This window comes from Elephantulus edwardii, unplaced genomic scaffold (assembly GCF_000299155.1).
Source record: "Elephantulus edwardii isolate Elephantulus edwardi_28Jun2011 unplaced genomic scaffold, EleEdw1.0 scaffold00001, whole genome shotgun sequence".
NCBI lineage: Eukaryota > Metazoa > Chordata > Mammalia > Macroscelidea > Macroscelididae > Elephantulus > Elephantulus edwardii.
In genome coordinates, this window is record NW_006399751.1 from 37,084,221 (window position 1) to 37,103,109 (window position 18,889).

Sequence of the window (18,889 nt, forward strand, 5' to 3'; positions counted from 1 at the left end):
AGAGTGGAGGGACAGCGCAGGAGGGGAAGACCCTCTGTGAGGTGGATTGATTCAGTGACTGGGGTACTCGGGATGGGTGTGTCAGAGGCAATGAGATTGGCCCAGGATAGAGCATGGTTTAGGGCTGTTGTACATAGGGTCGCTATGAGTCGCTTGCAACTCATAGAGACCCTGGATGAGGTGGATTGACTCAGTAAATGGGGTAACAGAAATAGGTGTGTCTAAAACAATGAGATTGGCTCGAGACAGAGCAGAGTTAAGAGATACTGTACATAAGATCACTATCACTTGCAAGGGACTCTAAAGCACTGACAACCACCACTAACTACAATGTATTATTAATATACATACTACTGTGGTAATACGTAATATAATACATAATAAAATATTATAAAATGTTATTCATAGTTTATAAAGGAATATTTATATTGAATGTTTTGGGGAAATAATGAAATTCAAAGTGAAATTTAAAAACCTGTGTGATCACTAATTGTCCAAAACTGACAAATGTTATACTTAAGAAACTAGCTTGCCATCTCTCTCCTATTATATAAGGCAATATTTTTGTAAATATTAAGAATGCAATTTTTATAAATATATTACTTTACATAAAGTAAAGAAGATTTGTTACTAATATTGATAAATATAGAATTGTTTAGATATTTGAAAAGGAAATTTACTACTGATTAACTCATGATTTGGAAATATTCTCTGAATTTAGACTATAGAATTTATTCTTCTGTTAAGGAGGAACATATCTATAAATTATGTGACAATGAATGGAGAAAATGTACAGTAGAAAGAGATATGTATAACAAAATAGATTATATGTTATATAAAAATACTAACTGAATGAATTTGCAATATATAACCTCAAAGTGCTTACTTTATTATGTTATCTTTGAACATTAGAAGGAATGGAGTGGTAATTATCAATAAATGAAATAAAATTAAAACAAACAAAAACAACCAAATGTCCTCAAAACTTTACATTTTTGCATTTCCTAGGTGAAGACAAAACTTAAAATTTCTTATTTGCGCAGGTCTATTTCTTACTTTCAATACTTTTTTCCATTTATCACTCACAACAACAAAATTTATAAAAAAACCCTCTCCTGACCCATTCCTTAGGTATATTTGAGGACTCAAATCTGCTAGAACATTATAATCAACTGGAGACCATTTTTCAGGATTCTAATTTCTAGACATTCTGATCTAATTATTCTTGAGAGGCTGCTCATTAGAATTTTAAACCTCCCCAGAGGTAGCCAAATTTGCAAACCACTGCAATAAAGCATGAGAATGAGGGCAAAGGATACGTGTGTGTGTGTGTGTGTGTGTGTGTGTGTGTAACATACACGAATGTCTTTATGTCCAGGTCAGAAACTCAAACTTATTGCCATTGAGATGAAACCAATTCATAGCTGACACTCCAGCAGGTTTTGTTTTTTGTTGTTTTTTTTCCCCAGCGGGTTTTTAAGGGTTAGACATTGCATGGAAGGATATTGTCCATCTTTTCCCCTGCAGTCATTGGTGGCTTCATACCATCAGAGAAATCCTGCCTTTGGTTTAGCAGTGCAATTCCTTATAGACTGTGCCACCTGGTAGTGTACTTTAAATATTTTAGAGTAAACAATTCTTTGCTTTCCTTCTCTTTCCTTTCATTTTTATTAACATCCAATAATTTATTTCATTTAAACTGCTGTATCCATAGTTCCATAAATTATCACAGGGCTGAATCCAAAATACTTAGATCATTCACATTTTTGCTTTCCTACTTACTCCAGCCACAACCACCCATGTTGCAGTTTCCCTCTCTAACTCTGATCACACAGTTTAGTCTTTACAAAAAATGTCTGTCTACACAGGCCTCCTCTGCCCACCAGCCACCCAAGGCTGGTTCATCCAAGCATTTCTTCACAATTGCCAAATAGACAGCTGGTCCAGCTTGCCCTCAAGACCCCAACGGCATCCACTAGTATGCTAGAGTGACTCAGAACTCATAGATATACTCCTATAACTTTTGTAATTTACACATACAAAAAGGTATACATTAAGAGGTATGCAGGTGAGAGGTGTAGGAAGTGTTTGAAATAGAGCTTCATGTCATCCTAAGTTCCTTGTAGGGTCAGGAGTTCTTTATAACAGTTATTAAAGCTTCTATGCATATTCATGAGGGGACTTTATTACATAGTCAGCAATTGGATGATTGAATCAATCTTTTATTAAGACTTTCTTTCTGTCCCACCAAGTATCTAGTATATAGGAAAGAGAAACAAAAACTGAGAGGCAGTAATCAAAACAAAGTCTTGCCCCCCCCCAAAAACCCCACCTTCCACTTCAAACCTACTGCCATCAGTTCCGTTTTGACTCATAGCAATCCTTCATTGAGTTTCTGAAGCTGTAAATTTTTATAAGAAGAAACTGCCCATCTTTCTACCACAGAACAGCTGAGGATTTGAACCGCCCACCTGTATGTTAGTAGCCTGATATATTATGCGCTGACACCAGACTTCCGATTGGAATATTCGTTAATGTCTTGTCTGCTGTTGGATATCACCTCATGACTTTTGAATTCTGAGTGCTTATCTCCTTCTGTTAGTCCAAACTCAGATCCCGTAATGGTCATGAAATAGTCTCCTGCCTATTTTTGAACCTGTTTTGCAAGTGCCAAGCTTTCCTATCCTGTGTACCAAGATAAGTTTATAGTAAGTTATTGACATAAAATTACTGGAAACATAATGTATCTGCAAGAAAGCAAAAAAACCCACAAAACTCTTAGTACTACCAACTACTGGTGCTACTCTCTTTCACTATCACTCTTGTGAGAAGTTCTTTTAGCTGTTTTCCTTAATTATAAAGTTCCTAGTAATTTTTGCATGTCTGATTTAATAGTAGTTTAGAGTGTATCAGTTTCTCTAAATTGTGAGGTACTAGAATGGTGAACTAGAATCCTAGAATATTTATCTCTGAATCCACAATACTACTAAGAATTATTTGAAGATTCTAATATGTTCCTAATAAAAGAATAAACCACACAGAGTAATGGGGTCATAGGAATCATGAAAGGGAATATAACATCTTCCTATTCCTCTAATTTTCTAAAATGATAAAATTACAAGTTGAATCCTATAGAATGTAATTTTGTCAGTGTTCTATAAGGTGCAAGGATATGCAGTTTCTTTTAGAATTCTTACTTTGGACAAAGGAAGTACACAGAAGCCAAATAAAACAAATAGAACTAGATGCCTACATGCATTTCTGCTCCTCCATCTGCCTTTTTAATCCACCACATCTGAGAATGCCTTTCCCCTATTTGTAAGGAGCTTCCTTGGAATTTATAGGACTGTTCTGAGCCTTTTGGAAATAATTTGAGTATGACTGTGACCCTCTTATTTAATAAATTATTTGTGTTCCTTGAGTTGTATACCCAGCAAATGTATGATTTTGAAACAGATCCTATTCTATTTCTGGTTTTGATGGCTCACTTATATAACAAATGGAAAAATAATTGCTCTGTTCTTAAAGTTACTGAAGAACACTGTAATTCATAATCCCTGGGTGGGGTGAACAATTTGAACTCAGCTAGTAGCCAGAAACCATCTGAGAGCTGGACAGTGAATAAAGATGATAGAAGAATAATTGATGCCTTTGAGTTGTGAGGCTGGAGAGGAGTAGTGAATATCCCATGTACTGCCAAAAGAACGTAAAACATATGTCTTAGTGGAAGTATTACCAGAGTGCTCCTTGGAGGCAAAGATGGAGAAGCTTTGTCTCACATACTTTGGGCATATTATATTGTTAGGAGAAAGCTATTCCTTGGAAAAGGACATCATGCTTGGAAAGGTTAACACAGTGACTGCAACAGTGGGCTCAAGTGTGTCGAGGATGATAAGGATGGTGCAGGATAGGACAGACTTCAGATCTGTTGTTCATAGGAGCACTGTGAGGCTTACACAACTCATTGCACCTAACAGTTGTAGCCAGAATGTTCAGTGGCATTGAAAGAAATAGACCTTATAATTCATTTCTATAAAGATTAGAGCCAGGAAAAGCCTATGGAATAGTTGTACTCTGTAACACGCGAGGTCTTCTAAACCACAAATCAACAACAAAGTACTGTTGCTAAATGCTCCGAACATGCTTTATGTTGCTATTAATTTTTTATATTTATTTCATTCATTTGACAAATATGGAATAATAGCAGAGCAGAAACCCTTTTTTTGCTATATATTTTCCATTTTTCTGCCCCCTTCTATTTCTATACACACACACACACACACACACACACACACACACACAGAGAAAATGCTTAACTTCACAAATAAGGGATGTGCTGAAGATTCAGATTAGATTGTGACAACCATTGTTCAAGCTAATTTCTAGGCTCCCAGTCATTCCCCAGTAAGCACACAAGTGCAGTATTAAGTTCCCCAAGTCAGCAACTTCACTGTCCTCTGTTTTTTCTGACCCTTTTCCCCACTGCCACACAGTTCAGATAGAGTGTTTGCAAAGAATTCTTTGAGCATCTTCCATTTGGTTGGAAGGTCAGATAATGTTAAAATTTCCATTTCAGTGGAAGTTGTTTTGATGAGGAAGAGATTTGTCTAGCCTGCTCTTGGATTCTTTTTAGAGATTTAAATTAAAAAAAGAACCTAAGAATGATTAGGAAATACATTTAGAAAACCCAAATTCACTGCTGTTGTGTCAGTTCTGACTCATAGAGGCCCTCAAATCAGGTTCTGGGGCCTTAAATTGGAATAGAGGAGACTAGCCAGCTCATCTTTCTCTCAAGGAGCCACTGGTGGATTGCAGCCACTGGAGACAAGAGTGAGTTAGCAGCACAGTATACTACAGACTATACCACCAGGTCTGCTATGAAAGAAGTAATAGGTAGTGTATATTGATTGTTTGCTTTGTGTTGAACTCTTTTATCATTATCTTACACATTTTAAGTCATGTCATCTTCATGTTAACCCTATGAAATTAGTGTTCAGCCTTTAATATGGATTGAAGCTCAACATCAGGAAAACAGAGATTCTCACCACTGTGACGCTTGGAAGCATCATGATAGATGGTGAAGAAATTGAAATTGTTCACAGCTTCAGTTTGCTTGGCTCCACAATCAACACTCTTGGTACCAGCAGCCAGGAATTTAAAAAGATGACTTGCATTGGGAAAATCGGCTGTCAGAGACCTCCAAAGTACTGAAGAGCAACAGTGTCAGGTGCGCCTGATACAGGCCATGGTCTTTTCAATCATTTGCTATGCATCAGGGAGCCAAACAATGACTAGGGATGATAGAAGGAGAATTGATGCCTTTGAGCCGTGGTGCTGGAGAATAGTATTGAATATGCTATGGACTGCTAAGAGAACCAACAAGTTCACCCTGAAGAGTGTGAAGCCGGGCTGCTCCTTGGAAGCAAGGATTTTGAAGCTTCTTCTGACATACTTTGGACATGTTGCAAGGCAGGATCAGTCCTTGGAGAGGGATGTCATTCTTGGGAGGGTGGAGGGACAGACAGCACAAAAGAGGACGACCCTCGTTGAGATGGATGATTCAGTCGCTGGGGTAATAGGGAGATAATAAGATAATAAGATTGGAACAGGGTAGAACAGGGTTTAGGACTGTTGTACAGAGGGTCGCTATGAGAGGCAGGTGACTCGATAGCACATAACAACAATAACAACAAAAACAACATGAAATTAGTACTATTTTTCTTATCCCCATCTTAACACGTGAGGTATAGAGAAGGTTGACACATTGGGTTTCTTGAACCTAGCCTGCGACAGTTGGTGATGGGGTGATTTAAATCTGGGTAATGTGACTTCAAGTCTGAGCTCTTATCACTGTACTATATCCACTTCCTTTATAATTACCACACTGTATCTAGTTGTTAACTTTTAGTATGTATTAAAATGTTTGTGAGTCTATAAAAGTGACTACTCTCACCATTATAGTATTATTTTAAAAATCTTAGTTATATTAATGTTTCCATCAACAGATACTCAGCATATTCTTAAAAATCATAGAATTTTCTATAACAACAAGAACTTACTGATATCTAATTTTAGAGTTGTATACTGTCAAGTTGGGAAGTATCTTAACAATCCTGTAGTCTAACCCTTCAACCCATATTTAAATTCTCTTTTGTCAAAACACTGCCAAATGTTTATCCTTTCATGATTAGAAATTCAACATTTACAAGGCAGCCTTTCCACTTTTCAAATTTTAATTATGTTCTTCCTAATTTTAGTAAAAAACAATCAGTTCATTTTTGGAATCAACAACAGAATGCAGAAAGACTTAATGACTTGTCAAAAGCAAAAAGAAAATCTTAAGGATAATAAGGCCAGAATACTTTATTCACTCAGTAGATATGTGAGAGCCTATGGTGGGTTCTTCATAGACTGCAATAGGCACACCCAGGTTCTGTCCTTGTCATCTTCAGGCTCTAGACATCAGAGAAATAAATATTACAAATTTATAACTACACAATATAGTAGATATTAATGGGCACTACTTACAAAAACAAAAGATGTGAAAAGAGTTGAAAGAGCTGGGAAGGAAGGGGCCGGTGATAGTTAGCGAAGATTGGTAAAGAAAAGTCTTCCTGATAAAGTATCATTTTACCAGAGATGATTCTAGAAACCAGGACTTGCATATAAATGTAAAAGTGCTAAGGCAGGAGCCAGCTTAGCTTGTTGTATGAACAGCAAGAAGACCAGACAGAATTGCTGGTGTAGTTTGAAAGGGACATGTGGTCGGAGAGCAGTCAGAGGGAGAGAGGTTGTAGTCAGAACATGGAGGACTATGTAAGTCATAAGACAGAATCCACTGGCATTGAGTCACTTCCAACCATAGCTCCCCTATAGGGCCGAGTAGAACTGCCCCTGCAGGATTTTCAAGGATTCTCACCACTGGTCCAATTGGCAGCATCAGTATGGATGGTGAGGAGATTGAGATAGCTAACAGTTTTAGTTTACTTGGCTCCACAGTCAACACTCTTGGTACCAGCAGCCAGGAAATCAGGAGATGAATTGCATTGGGAAAGTCAGCTGTGAGGGACTGCTCAAGAGTACTGAAGAGAAACGACATCAGACTAGAGACTAAGGTGCGCCAGATCCAGGTTATAGTCTTCACAATTACGTGCTATGCATCAGAGAGTTGAACAGTGAATAGGGATGACAGAAAGAGAATTGATGCCTTTGAGCTGTGGTGCTGGAGAAGAGTGTTGAATATACCATGAACTGCTAAGAGAACAAACAGGTTTGTCCAGGAGAGGGTGAAGCCAGAATGCTGCTTGGAGTCAAAGATTCTGAAGCTTCGTCTGACATACTTTGATCGTGTTGCAAGGAGGAACTGGTCCTTGGAGAGCGACATCATGTTTGGGAGAGTGGAGGGACAATGCAGGAGAGGAAGACCCTCGATGAGATGGATCAATTCTGTGAGTGGAGTGGTGGGAATGAATGTGTTTGAGACGGTGAGGTTGGCACAGGATAGAATGGCCTTTAGAGCTCTTGTACTTAGGGTCGCTATGAGTCAGAAGTGACTCAATGGCACATAACAACAACAACAACAACAACAATCTTTATGGAAGCAGACTGCCATACCTTACTCCTGGAAAAATGCCTAGTGGATTCAAACCACCAACTTTTCAGTTGGATGCGGGATTTTTTAACCATTGTTCTACCAGGATTTCATGATAAGCATTTGAATTTTGAACGAGAAAGTAGACTGTTTTTACATTCTAATGAGAATTGATGTGATAGGATGTCACCTAATCATTTTAAAGGCTCTCTGTGTTTAAAACATTGTGCTGGAAACTGCCTAGATTTTAGAAGGATAATATTTTCCCTCCCGCCTTTCTTTTTGTAATTTTAGTGAATGTTTATGGAAATGTTGGGGTTTCATTTGTTTGCCTCCATCTCCCTCCCCCCATTCACATTGTAATGTACATCTTGTTCCATTTTGTTGTCATATAGATAATGATTTTTCAAGGCAAGTTATCTGGGAAAGATGATTGATTAAAAAGGAATTACAATAAAGGTCCTATATCAAAAACTCTTGTGTACAAAGTGAATACCTTATAATAAAAGCATACATGAAATAATTGCTTTACAGACCTCCAAGAGTAGAAGAAGGAGCCTGGTAATACAGTGCTGACCATGTTGGCCTGTCAGCCAGAATGTCAGCAGTTTGAAGGTCTCCCACAAAGAGGAACAGCCTGGGGAGCCAATAGAGAGTCACTTTGAGTTAAAATCAACTCAACAGCAGTAGTTAACAGTAGAGTAGAAGGAGTTCTTTTATTTGAAGAAGGTAGAGGCCAGTTGAAGAGAGCTCAGGGGACCTAGTGAGTAAGTAAGGAGCTGCACTGCCAACCTAAAGGCATGTGCTTCGGATCTGGCAGCTCTGAGGAGAAAGATGGACAATCTCCTCTTCTGCAATTTACTGCCTCTGAAAACCTGCTGGACGGTTAGCTATTAGTCGGTTCCAACTCGATGACTCATAACAGCAATCACAACAGGGGAGAGTTGAACAATACTAAACCCAGGATATTTTTCAGCAATCCTTTTTCAAATGACAACTGAGTGAGCGCCTTATAAAAATGTTAACTGAAGTAAAGGAATTTATTTGCATTTGCATACTACTTTCAGCTTCTCCAATATGCTCTTATGAAGGGCATGACATTTTTCTAAACTATATTGTTTTTTAAACCACATAAAATCGCAAAAATATTTCAAGTAGATGAAGGATCACTTGTTCTTGCCATTTGAAATAGTATCTGTAGATAATATGCATTTTCACCATTCATCTTAGTAAAATGTGAGAAAATGATGATAAAGGGTGTTTTTAAGTACTCTGAAAGATAAATTTAGTGTATTTTATGCCCTTAAGCTCTCTACAGATGGTATTTGCAAGCTTCATTACTTTTTCAGTCTTAATGTACAAATGAAATTAGAATGTTCTTAGGAATACAAATGTGTTGTTTGTGTAATACTTATTTAACAAAATAATTGTTTAACCTTTATCTCAGAGATGCAGTGGCCATTGACAAGAAACTACTAATTGGCACTTTGATGATGTCCCCTCTCTCTTAGTCCTAGCCTTAGGCTAGATGAAGTCTGTCCATTGAACCGCTCCTGGTGTCGGTGGCTTCTCCTGACAGTTTGCATCAGATGGCTCTTAGTCGACTGAGGTCACTTCTCTGGGATCTTCGAGGCCATTCTCAGCCCTGACACTGGCCTTGCCGGCTCACGCCTGTACTTGCTTCTTCACTCCATCTCAGTGGTCTTCCTGGGGCTCTGCAGGAACTTCCTCCTTTTTCAGCCCCAAACTAACACGGGTCACATTTGCTTCTTTCTGCAAGTCTGGATGCTATTGCTAACCTCAAAGACATTATTTTATTACCTCACTTTTCCCTCCCTAAACCATTTTTAGTAGATTGATTGTTATGTAAAGCAAATTCCCAGACTAGATAAAAACTCTTAACCCTATTTCTTTGGAGTTGGAAATGACTCATAAAAGACCCTTAAGTGAGTTTTTAGGAGGCTGTTAATCACGTGGGAATAGACTGACTGCCCACCTTTCTCCCAACGAGCTTCCAGTGGGTTTGAACCACTAGAGAAGTGCTGCCTGTGGGTTAGTGGCACAGCATCTTACAGACTATGCCACCAAAGCTCCTATTAAAATTCCTTAAACTGAGATTTAATGTATGTAACATTTAAAAAAATCTCTATTCTAAAGCATACAATATGTGAAAGGTGTAATTTACATAACATTTTTAAATACCTCTCTTTGAAAGTAGACAATTAAAATCTTTTAATACAAAAATATGGTGTATTTACATAAGGTTCCACAGTTGTCATCACCATCTAGTTCTGTCTGTCCAAAAGAATGCTCTGTGCCCGTATTCGTCCTCACAACACTGCCAGCCACAGAAGCATCTTCTGTCTGGACAGGTTTGCTGTTCTAGATATTTTATAAAAATGGAACACATGTCTTTTAATCATGTGACTTTCTGTCAGACTTCTTCCACTTGAGCATAATTCTTTTTTTTTCCCTTTAGGTTTATTCATTGTAGCTTGTATCAGTGCTTGCTTTTTGATGACTGACTAATATTCCTTTGTATGGATATGACCATTTTGTTTATTCATTTATCAGTTGATTACATTTTGGGGTATTATGAATTATGGTACTATGAATATTTATGTGAAGGTTTTGTCTGGACAAATAATTTCAGTCTGTTTCTCTTTATCAGGACTCTTTGGTTGATTTTGTAAGTTCAGCTACTTTCCGTGCTTAAAAATGAGCTTGCAAAAAAAAATGAGCTTGCTTGTCACTTCAAAACTTTAGCAACATCATCTTCATGCTGTGTCTTCTTACCATCTCTTAGTAAAATGGGTTATCACTACTACAACAACTGATCTTGGGGACGGTGTGACTGGAGGGAGAAGGGCAGGAACTGGTTAAATCTTCTCAAGTTAATTGGATTTAAATACTAAAAAAATGTCTGCTGTTTGGCAGGAACTGGTTAAATCTTCTCAAGTTAATTGGATTTATATACTAAGAAAAATGTCTGCTGTTTACTTTTTCTATAGTATTAGCACTTGGGAGAACTTTGGGTGGGGAGAAGTCTTACTATCAAATCCTTGCTCTGCTATAGAAAGTCTGAGTTCCTTCCACAGTATTGAATGGAAGGCTATTAAAATCATTGTATGGTTCTCGAGTATTTTATAAATTCTAGTTGTAAGTCCGTTATCTAACATGTCATTGTCATTACCAAATATTTTTTCCCAGTCTGGCTTAGAAGGTCCCATTCATCTATTTTATCCTTTCCAGGTTGTAGATTTTTCAGGATACTTGGAAGATTGTTTATGTTGTGGATTAGGACTTGTGGAGTTTTTCTAAGCTTTTCTTTAATGAAATTTATAGTCCTTGGTTTTAGTCCTAGGTCCTTGATCCACTTTGAGTTGGTTTTTGTATATGGAGTGAGGTGTAGATCTTGCTTGAGTTTTCTGCAAATTGTTTTCTAATTTTGCCAGCGCCATTTGTTAAAAAGGCTGCCATTTCCCCACTTAACTGATTTCATCTCCTTGTCAAAAATCAGCTGACCATAGGTAGATGGGCTGATTTCTGGATTCTCAATTCTATTCCATTGATCTATGTGTCTTGTTATTGTACCAGTACCAAGCTGTCTTAACCACCATGGCTGTGTAGTAGGATTTGAAATTAGGGAGTGAAATGCCTCCTACCTTGTTTCTCTTTTTTAAGGAGTGTTTTGCTTATTCAGGGCCTCCTTCCATTCCAAATGAAATTGGAGAGGTGAAACAACCCAAGTGCCCATCAACAAACAAATGGACAGAGAAACTGTGGTATAGTCACACAATGGAATACTATACAGCATTAAAAAAACAAGGAGGTCATGCAATATTAATTAAAATGGGTGAACCTGGCAGACAGTATGCTGAGTCCTTAGCTCATAGAGGGGCAAATGCTACATAAAGCCACTCTTGTAAAGCGAGACTGACATCTGGATTGGGGAGAGACAGAGAAAAGAAGGGATAAATAATGTATACTGCATTGAAACAGATGAAGGAGAGAACTGTTTAAAAGGGATATATGATTAAGTATTACTGTCATGACAGGATTCCAGAATGAAGGCTGCATAGTGGAGTTGACTTGGGGGTGAGGGATTATATAACAATGAAAGAATTTTTCTTTTACTTTTCATAGAGAAGAGTGAATTGGGGATGGAGGAGTGGACAGGAAGAAAAGTGCAACAGTGAATGAATAGAAATCCAAAATCTCTGTAAATGTTCATGAAAATTAATAAAAATTTTTAAAAAAGAAAAATCATTATATGACGTTTTATTTTTACAAGTAAAGCTAATAATGTAGTGATGTAAATTTAATCTTTAGATTTTTCATTTTTATAAAGTAGTTTATTATTATTATTATTACTGACTTCTGAAATACTTGAATAATTAAATGTAATATGTTGTTGTTATATACTGTTGAGTTTTAACTGACAGCTGACTCCCCAGTAGGTTTTCAGAGGCAGTAAATCCCATGGGAGGAAGTTACCCATCTTTCTCCTTTGGAGCAGCTAGTGGATTTGAACTGCTTGCCTTTAGGTTGGCAGCAGAGCTCCTTACCACTAGACCACCAGAGCTCTCTAAATATACAACAAAACATTTCCCAACACTCAAGATAATGTCTCATTGGCCACATGACTAGGAATTGAAATGTGAGAGCCAGCATGGGCCAGATATTATATATTCAAGCTTTAAATTACCGTGACTACCAACTGCTACCTCATCTCATTAAATTTCCCCAAAAGAGTACCAGTAAACCCCTTTCCTATGATTTTGTAAGAACTCTCTTTATTTTCTACCTGTTTTAAACGCATCACAAAATTTGTATTTCTGCTAGAAATAAGAGGAAAAAAGTACATAACATTGGAGTCCCATTTTACAGATGAAGATATTGAATAGCTTGAGGCACTATTTGACTGTAACCATGATTTTTTTGCACATTGATTTCCCATGTTTTTAGAGTAATCATCTTACTACTCATTAGCTTCTGAATTAGAAACATTTCATAAATAAAAAAAGGAAGTTACTTGAGAACATGGAAATGATATTATGAAGCTTTTCATTTATTGTGTAATTAAAGCCAAGTCTACTCAGATAATTAAGCTTTAAACTGATGTTATTTAGAATTTTGCAGAATAAAATCTAAAGTTTATTTAATGCTTTGTAATTTTTGTTTTATTTCAGTGAAAAGTGTAAGGCTAGAGGATTTACTGTGATAGTGGATGGCAGAAAGTCACAGTGGAATGTGGTGAAAACAGTGGTCTTAATGTTACAGGTAATTTTATTTTTACTATCAGGAAATGGTTTTGCTTTGCAGCAACAGATCATGGTGGTAATGGCAAATCCATTTCATTTGTTATACTGTGCTTAAAAAAAAACCACACAAATTATGACTAGACTAGCTTTAGATTGTTCAGATTTAGAATATATCATAAAATGGACTTCAGAAGGTTTTTTAACAATTTAAAATAGTATGTCATATTTACATAATTTGGCAAGGAGGCCCATGGTTCGAAAAGTGTGAGGTGGCCATCATTAGACTCACCTGGCAAGGCTTGCATACTGTGGTACCTATATCATCCTCCTTGTCTCGTCTTGATATAACAGGTAGAGAGTAGAATGGCTAAGCATGGACTGTAAAATCTCAGGTCATTCTGATAGACTTTTCTCCTGCTCCCCATTTATCTCCATATAATTCCAAAATTCATCATGACTGTAAACCAGAAGTAGTTTACATAATAACTATCTTGAAGAACTCGAGCAGCTCACAGCTTAATAAAAAATAAATACCTACTATTACAAAGTCCTTGAGATCTGATCTCAGTTCTGTGTTACATTTTGTATATTCTTCACAGAATATTACCATGTAGTTGTTGTTGTTGAGTTACCATGTAGCAGGTACCACTAAACCTTTGTCAGTGTAATACAAGAGTGTTAAGGACATAATGCTCTAGCACGGGAAAGAAAATAGTTGAGTGATTAGAAGAGGGTGATGACTTACTTCTATGGGAGGACTTTTTAGAGAAAGTAAATTTTAAGTGATGAAATGGAATGGTTTCTGTAATGTAAATGCAAGAAGGTGAGAAGGGCTTCCTGTCAGGGACCCAGATTTAGTAATGATGAAGAAATAACTGCCACACAGTGAGTTGGTAGAACACAAAGGAAAATGCAAGCTGTCAGTAGCACAAAGATTTACCAAGGTAATTTGCTAATGATATTATAGATAAAGATCAAGAATTTTAAATTAATTTGAGAAGAAATTGCTGCTGTCTTTAGGAAAAGGTTAAAATCAATATCTAAGGAGAATAATTCTTACCTTTTTTTTTAAATTTAACTTGAGATAATTAGGGAGAGGTGTTAGAGTGATGATAGATTGTAAGGTGATGATGGTTTTAGTGCTGAACGAAGCTTACTTTACAAATTATCTCAGTCAGTTTTATCCTCATAACCTTGTAAAGCAGATCTTGTTACGCCCGAAGGTCCAACAGTTGAAAAGATTTGAAATCTTAGCCAGGTTCTCTTAGTAAATCAGGGAAGTTCAGGAACTCAACGCAGCCTATCCCTTAGACCTTGATTTTTCTCATTACTATATATATATATTTGTTTACTGGAAGGATGTAAGTCTGAGGCAGTCTCCAAAATGTTGACCCAGTACCTTATTCATACATTTATGGCTAAATTATGGCATCAGTAAAATTGCTCTTTTGTATTAGAAAGGACATAGCCTCCAGGGGCCTAGTATTTAAGGGAGCACAGGCTTTTGTTTTACAATAACTTTTCTGTCAAATCTATTTTCATTCAGTACTTTTATATTCCACATCCTGAAGATGAACTCTTTTCTGTAAAGGTTGTTAAAATAACTATTAGGTGAGAAATCCATTAATTATGACCTTGTGTTCTTCCTTCCATCCTGTCATTCAACTGTGTCACAGATGAGCTGTTTGGGACTTGCTGTTTGAACTGGACTTTGATCAGTGGCAGTATTGAAGAACAATCAATGGATGGTTTAATGCCCTCTTGCGATTTCTTTTCTGATAGGTATTTTAACAACTTTTGGATTTATTCATGGTTAACATTTTCAACAAGTTTTAATGACCTGTTGTTTACTCCTAGTCAAGCCGTATTTCCACCTACAAAGTCATTTGTTGCTTTTATCTCCAAAGGAGTTGGTGCTTCATGCTTTGGAGCCCAGAGCTCAGGTTTGCCTCTGTCTGATACTGTGGTCTCTAAATCGGAAGGCTTGATTTCCCTTGCTTCTCACAGCTTAATAGTCAGTGATTTTGAAATAGTTAATTTTAAATTTAATATCAGTTAAAACAGTATGAACAGCTTTTCCAAATTTTAGAACAAATTTTAGATCCACACAAATTTCCGAGCTGTGAATTTATCTTGTTCCCTTCATCAGAGCCCAGCCATTGCAGAGTCTCGAGATTTCCAACATGCCTAATGGCATGTTTACATGGAAAGGTTTCTGTTTCATCTTAACTAGTAATGATGGTTTGTAATGAGTACTGCTAATAATTACCCAGTGGTATTATTTATGATCTAGAGCCATTATTGGTCTCTCAAGTTTGTAAATATTTTACTGGCTCTTAACTATGCCAGTTTCATTTATTTCTTGTCTGGAGCTTTCACACTGCAGTACTCAAGAGTTGCATAGTTGTTACAAAGATTGTATAGTCAACAAAACCCAATCTTTTTACTAATTGGACCTTTCTGAAGAAGACTGACAATGCTTAGTTTAGAGTAAGTGAAGTAAGCGGTAGGACTTTAGACTTAGACAAAACTGGTTTCCATCTCACCTCCCTCACTTCTTAGCTCTCTGATCTTGGCAAAATTATTTTTGTTTTCTGAAGCTCAGTTTAGTCTTCTGCAAAACCAGGAGAATGAGATCCATTTGATAATTGAGGATTTATTCATTCAACAAATATTTATCGAGTACCTCTTGTATTTCAGGGTTTAGCATAGGCACATGAGAGGTAAGAATTCCATGATAATGAAAGCATCTGCTGCTGGGAAGTTTAAATTCTACCTGAGAAATCAAACAATAAGCAGCTCAACAAAGTAATACATTATATGGTGTCATATAATGATGAATGCCATGAAGAGAACTAGCGCAGGGGCCAAGGTAGCTCCCCAAATACAGATGTTTTGAGTGGAATCCAAAACAAAGGGACCAGTCCTTTTTTTGGTGTAAGGCAGAGAATATTCCAGACAGAGTGGATTAGGAGGAGTTGTTTGAGATAAGATCTAAGAGGTTGACAGGGTCCTCTAAATAGGTCCCTGAGTGGGAAGGACCGTGTAAGGTTTGGTAGAAGGTTTGAATTTTATTCTGGATACAAGAAGACAGCAGGCAGGCAGGTTGTTTAAGAGGTTATTTCAAAAGACTGGCTACTTTGGGGATGTTAGCAATCTAGTTGGTAGAAATGATTAAGATCTATGTTAAAGATAGACCCTAGGAGACTTGCTGATATAATATTTGTGGAATTTTTTTAAATTTTTAACTCAATAGATGCTAATATCTGTTGTTATTCTTCAGGTAATATGACTAACCCTTTCTAGTAAATGTGAAATTATATTTGTCAAAGATTAACTTTTTGTCTTTTTTTAAGTTAATAATCATACAAAACTTTAGTCCCTTTATAATGACTTAAAAGAAACTTAATTTGTAAGAAAATTGATTTTGCATGGTTTAAAAAAATTCTCAGATGATTGTGATAGGGAACAGAGCATTTTTCTGTGTAATAGAAAATCCAAACTTAATGACTTCTCTACTAAAATTTAAGTCCACATTTCAATCTAAATGTACTCCTAATAGATCCAAGAAAACACACAAAAAAATTCACATATATTCTTAAATTTCACCAGTCTTTTGATTTTTTCCCAAATAAGCTTGTCTTCATTATTTTTTAATTACCACATATATTTTGAAGTTTGAGAATATCTTGTTTTATTGTTTTAATTATTTTCCTTACTGAATCTAATAATGAATATCTAATAATTTATTCTTAAGTATTTAAGTATATCATATTGCATGTGTAATTTGGATTTTTTTCCTCTATTTTATAGAATGTTGTTCCTGCTGAGGTGTCACTTGTTTGTGTAGTGAAGCCGGATGAATTTTGGGATAAAAAAGTAACACATTTTTGTTTTTGGAAAGAAAAAGATAGACTTGGCTTTGAGGTAAATAAATATATTAAAAGGCATAGAAGTGTGGAATATTTTTAAAAAAATGGTTTCATGTTTTGTTTGCTCACCACCTGGTACTAAATTCTTAAATAACAATTAAAATGTATTGTCTTTATTATCATATTGGTTGGATAATTATGCTCTTTGTTAAAGACCACAAGAGTAACTTTATTTGTATCATTGTTCATTAACAACTTTGGGTTATAGCTCAACTGTCTATAGACTAAACTTATCAGAGCTCTCTTGTTTGTTAAGGACTTTGAATAACTAGAACCTTTTTGTGCTAAGTTTCTGTATTGTATTACCAACAGGTCATTTAACTAATTCTAGGACATACTGGACATTTTGGGATTGAAGTTAGAGCCTTTTTTCTGTACCTGCTTTGGTTTCAGTTCATGAAAACAGTTACCTATTCTTTTCTATGACATCATCCTCTCTTTCTCCCTTTTATTGTGAAAATGCACTTTTTGGATATTTGAAGCTCCAAGATGCAATACAAATGTATACGTTTTTGTCATAGTTTCCCTTTCACAACCTGTTGATTCTTAGCATTCCAGTAGGAGAGTTGATAGATACCAAACTATTGTTGTTATGTGCTGTCAAGTTGCCTGCAACTCATAATGACCCTATATACCACAGCTCTGAACCCTGCCAACCCTATTGTCTCTGACACATCTGCCCTCCTTACCCTAGTCACTGAGCCAATCCATCTCATTGAGGTTCTTCCTCTCTTGCATTGCCCTCCACCCTCCCAAGCATAACCCTCTCCAATGACTGCTACTTTCCTGGAACATGCCCAAAGTATGTGAGACAGAGCCCCAGAATCCTTGCCTCCCAGGAGCAACCTGGTCTCACCCTATCCAGGAAGAACCTGTTTGTTCTCTTAGCAGTCTATGGTATATTCAGTATTGTTTAAATAAAGTATGGGAACATTCAAGGTTAAGTTTTAACCTCAGTTCTGTGGAATATAGACTCTAGAATACTTATAAGAGCTAAATAGTAGAGATTCTTTTTGCATATGAAGATATTCTTTTAAAAAAACTTTTGCCTTCAATTCCAACTCATGACAACACTTCATTGAGTTTCAGTGGTATAAATCTTTAAGGGAGGAGTCATGCTGGCATCGAACAACAGTAAGGACTGGTATCTTGATATGCCAGAACCATTTTACTTAATTTCGTTATTTCTAGACATTACTTATTGTTGTTGATGTTGTGTACCATAGTAAGAACTGACCCATAGCTGACCCTCCAGCAGGTTTTATGGCACAGGAGGAGATTGCCCGTTCTTTTCTTGCAGAGTACCTGGTAGCCTTGAATGGTGTACCTTTGGGATTGCAGTGCAGCTTCTTGCCACTAGGCCACCAGCACTCGCTTTATTATATATATGGGTATGTTATTTACATGACCACATTATTTGTGTAAAAATAAAATACCTGTTCAAGCTCTTACTTGCTATCCATGTCTTGATGAGATTTTTGTGCACTTGAAAAGAGCATATATGCTGTTCTTTATGTATTGTTTTTTATATATATACACATATACATATACGTATACATATATATATACATATACATACATACATATCTATCATTTGGCAAGTATTCTGTAATTACCAAAATAGTTCATAGTGTTATGCAGATTTTCTTCATACTTTCTAATATTCTGTCTACTTGTTCTCTGTTTCACTGAAACAGGATTCTTGTAATTTCCAATTATATTTTTAGGTCTAGTTCTTTCATTTCTAATATTTTTAAGTTCTATTATTAGTACATATGGATTTAGAATTGTCTTCTTTCTGAGTTGAGCAGTTTTATTGTTTAATGCCACATTTTATTGCAGATAATATACCTACTTCTGAAGTGTACCTTGTCTGATATTACTATAACTCCTCTATGTTATGTTTGATCAGTATTATATAATGCATCTCTATTTTCTTCTTTTTTCAATATCCAGTTGTTGACCTTTTGCAGTCAGTTTCTTTATAGGCTCCATGCAGTTGATTCTCTGTCCATTCTGACATTCTGTCTTTTGATTTTTGTGCTAAGACCATTTACATTTAATGTCATTATTGATATAGTTAGATTAAAATTTATTAACAT

The 18,889-nt window shown here is 36.3% G+C and overlaps 1 protein-coding gene across 1 annotated transcript in view; it reads left to right on the top strand.

Annotated features, from left to right (window-relative positions):
• The window catches only part of SESTD1 (SEC14 and spectrin domains 1), a 78,814-nt gene that overhangs the window by 5,531 nt on the left and 54,394 nt on the right, over positions 1-18,889 (top strand). Inside the window, exons 3-4 of the mRNA XM_006878786.1 lie at positions 12,784-12,874; positions 16,669-16,782. Coding sequence (XP_006878848.1) covers positions 12,784-12,874; positions 16,669-16,782 — 205 coding nt within the window. The remainder of the gene's footprint in view (positions 1-12,783; positions 12,875-16,668; positions 16,783-18,889) is intronic.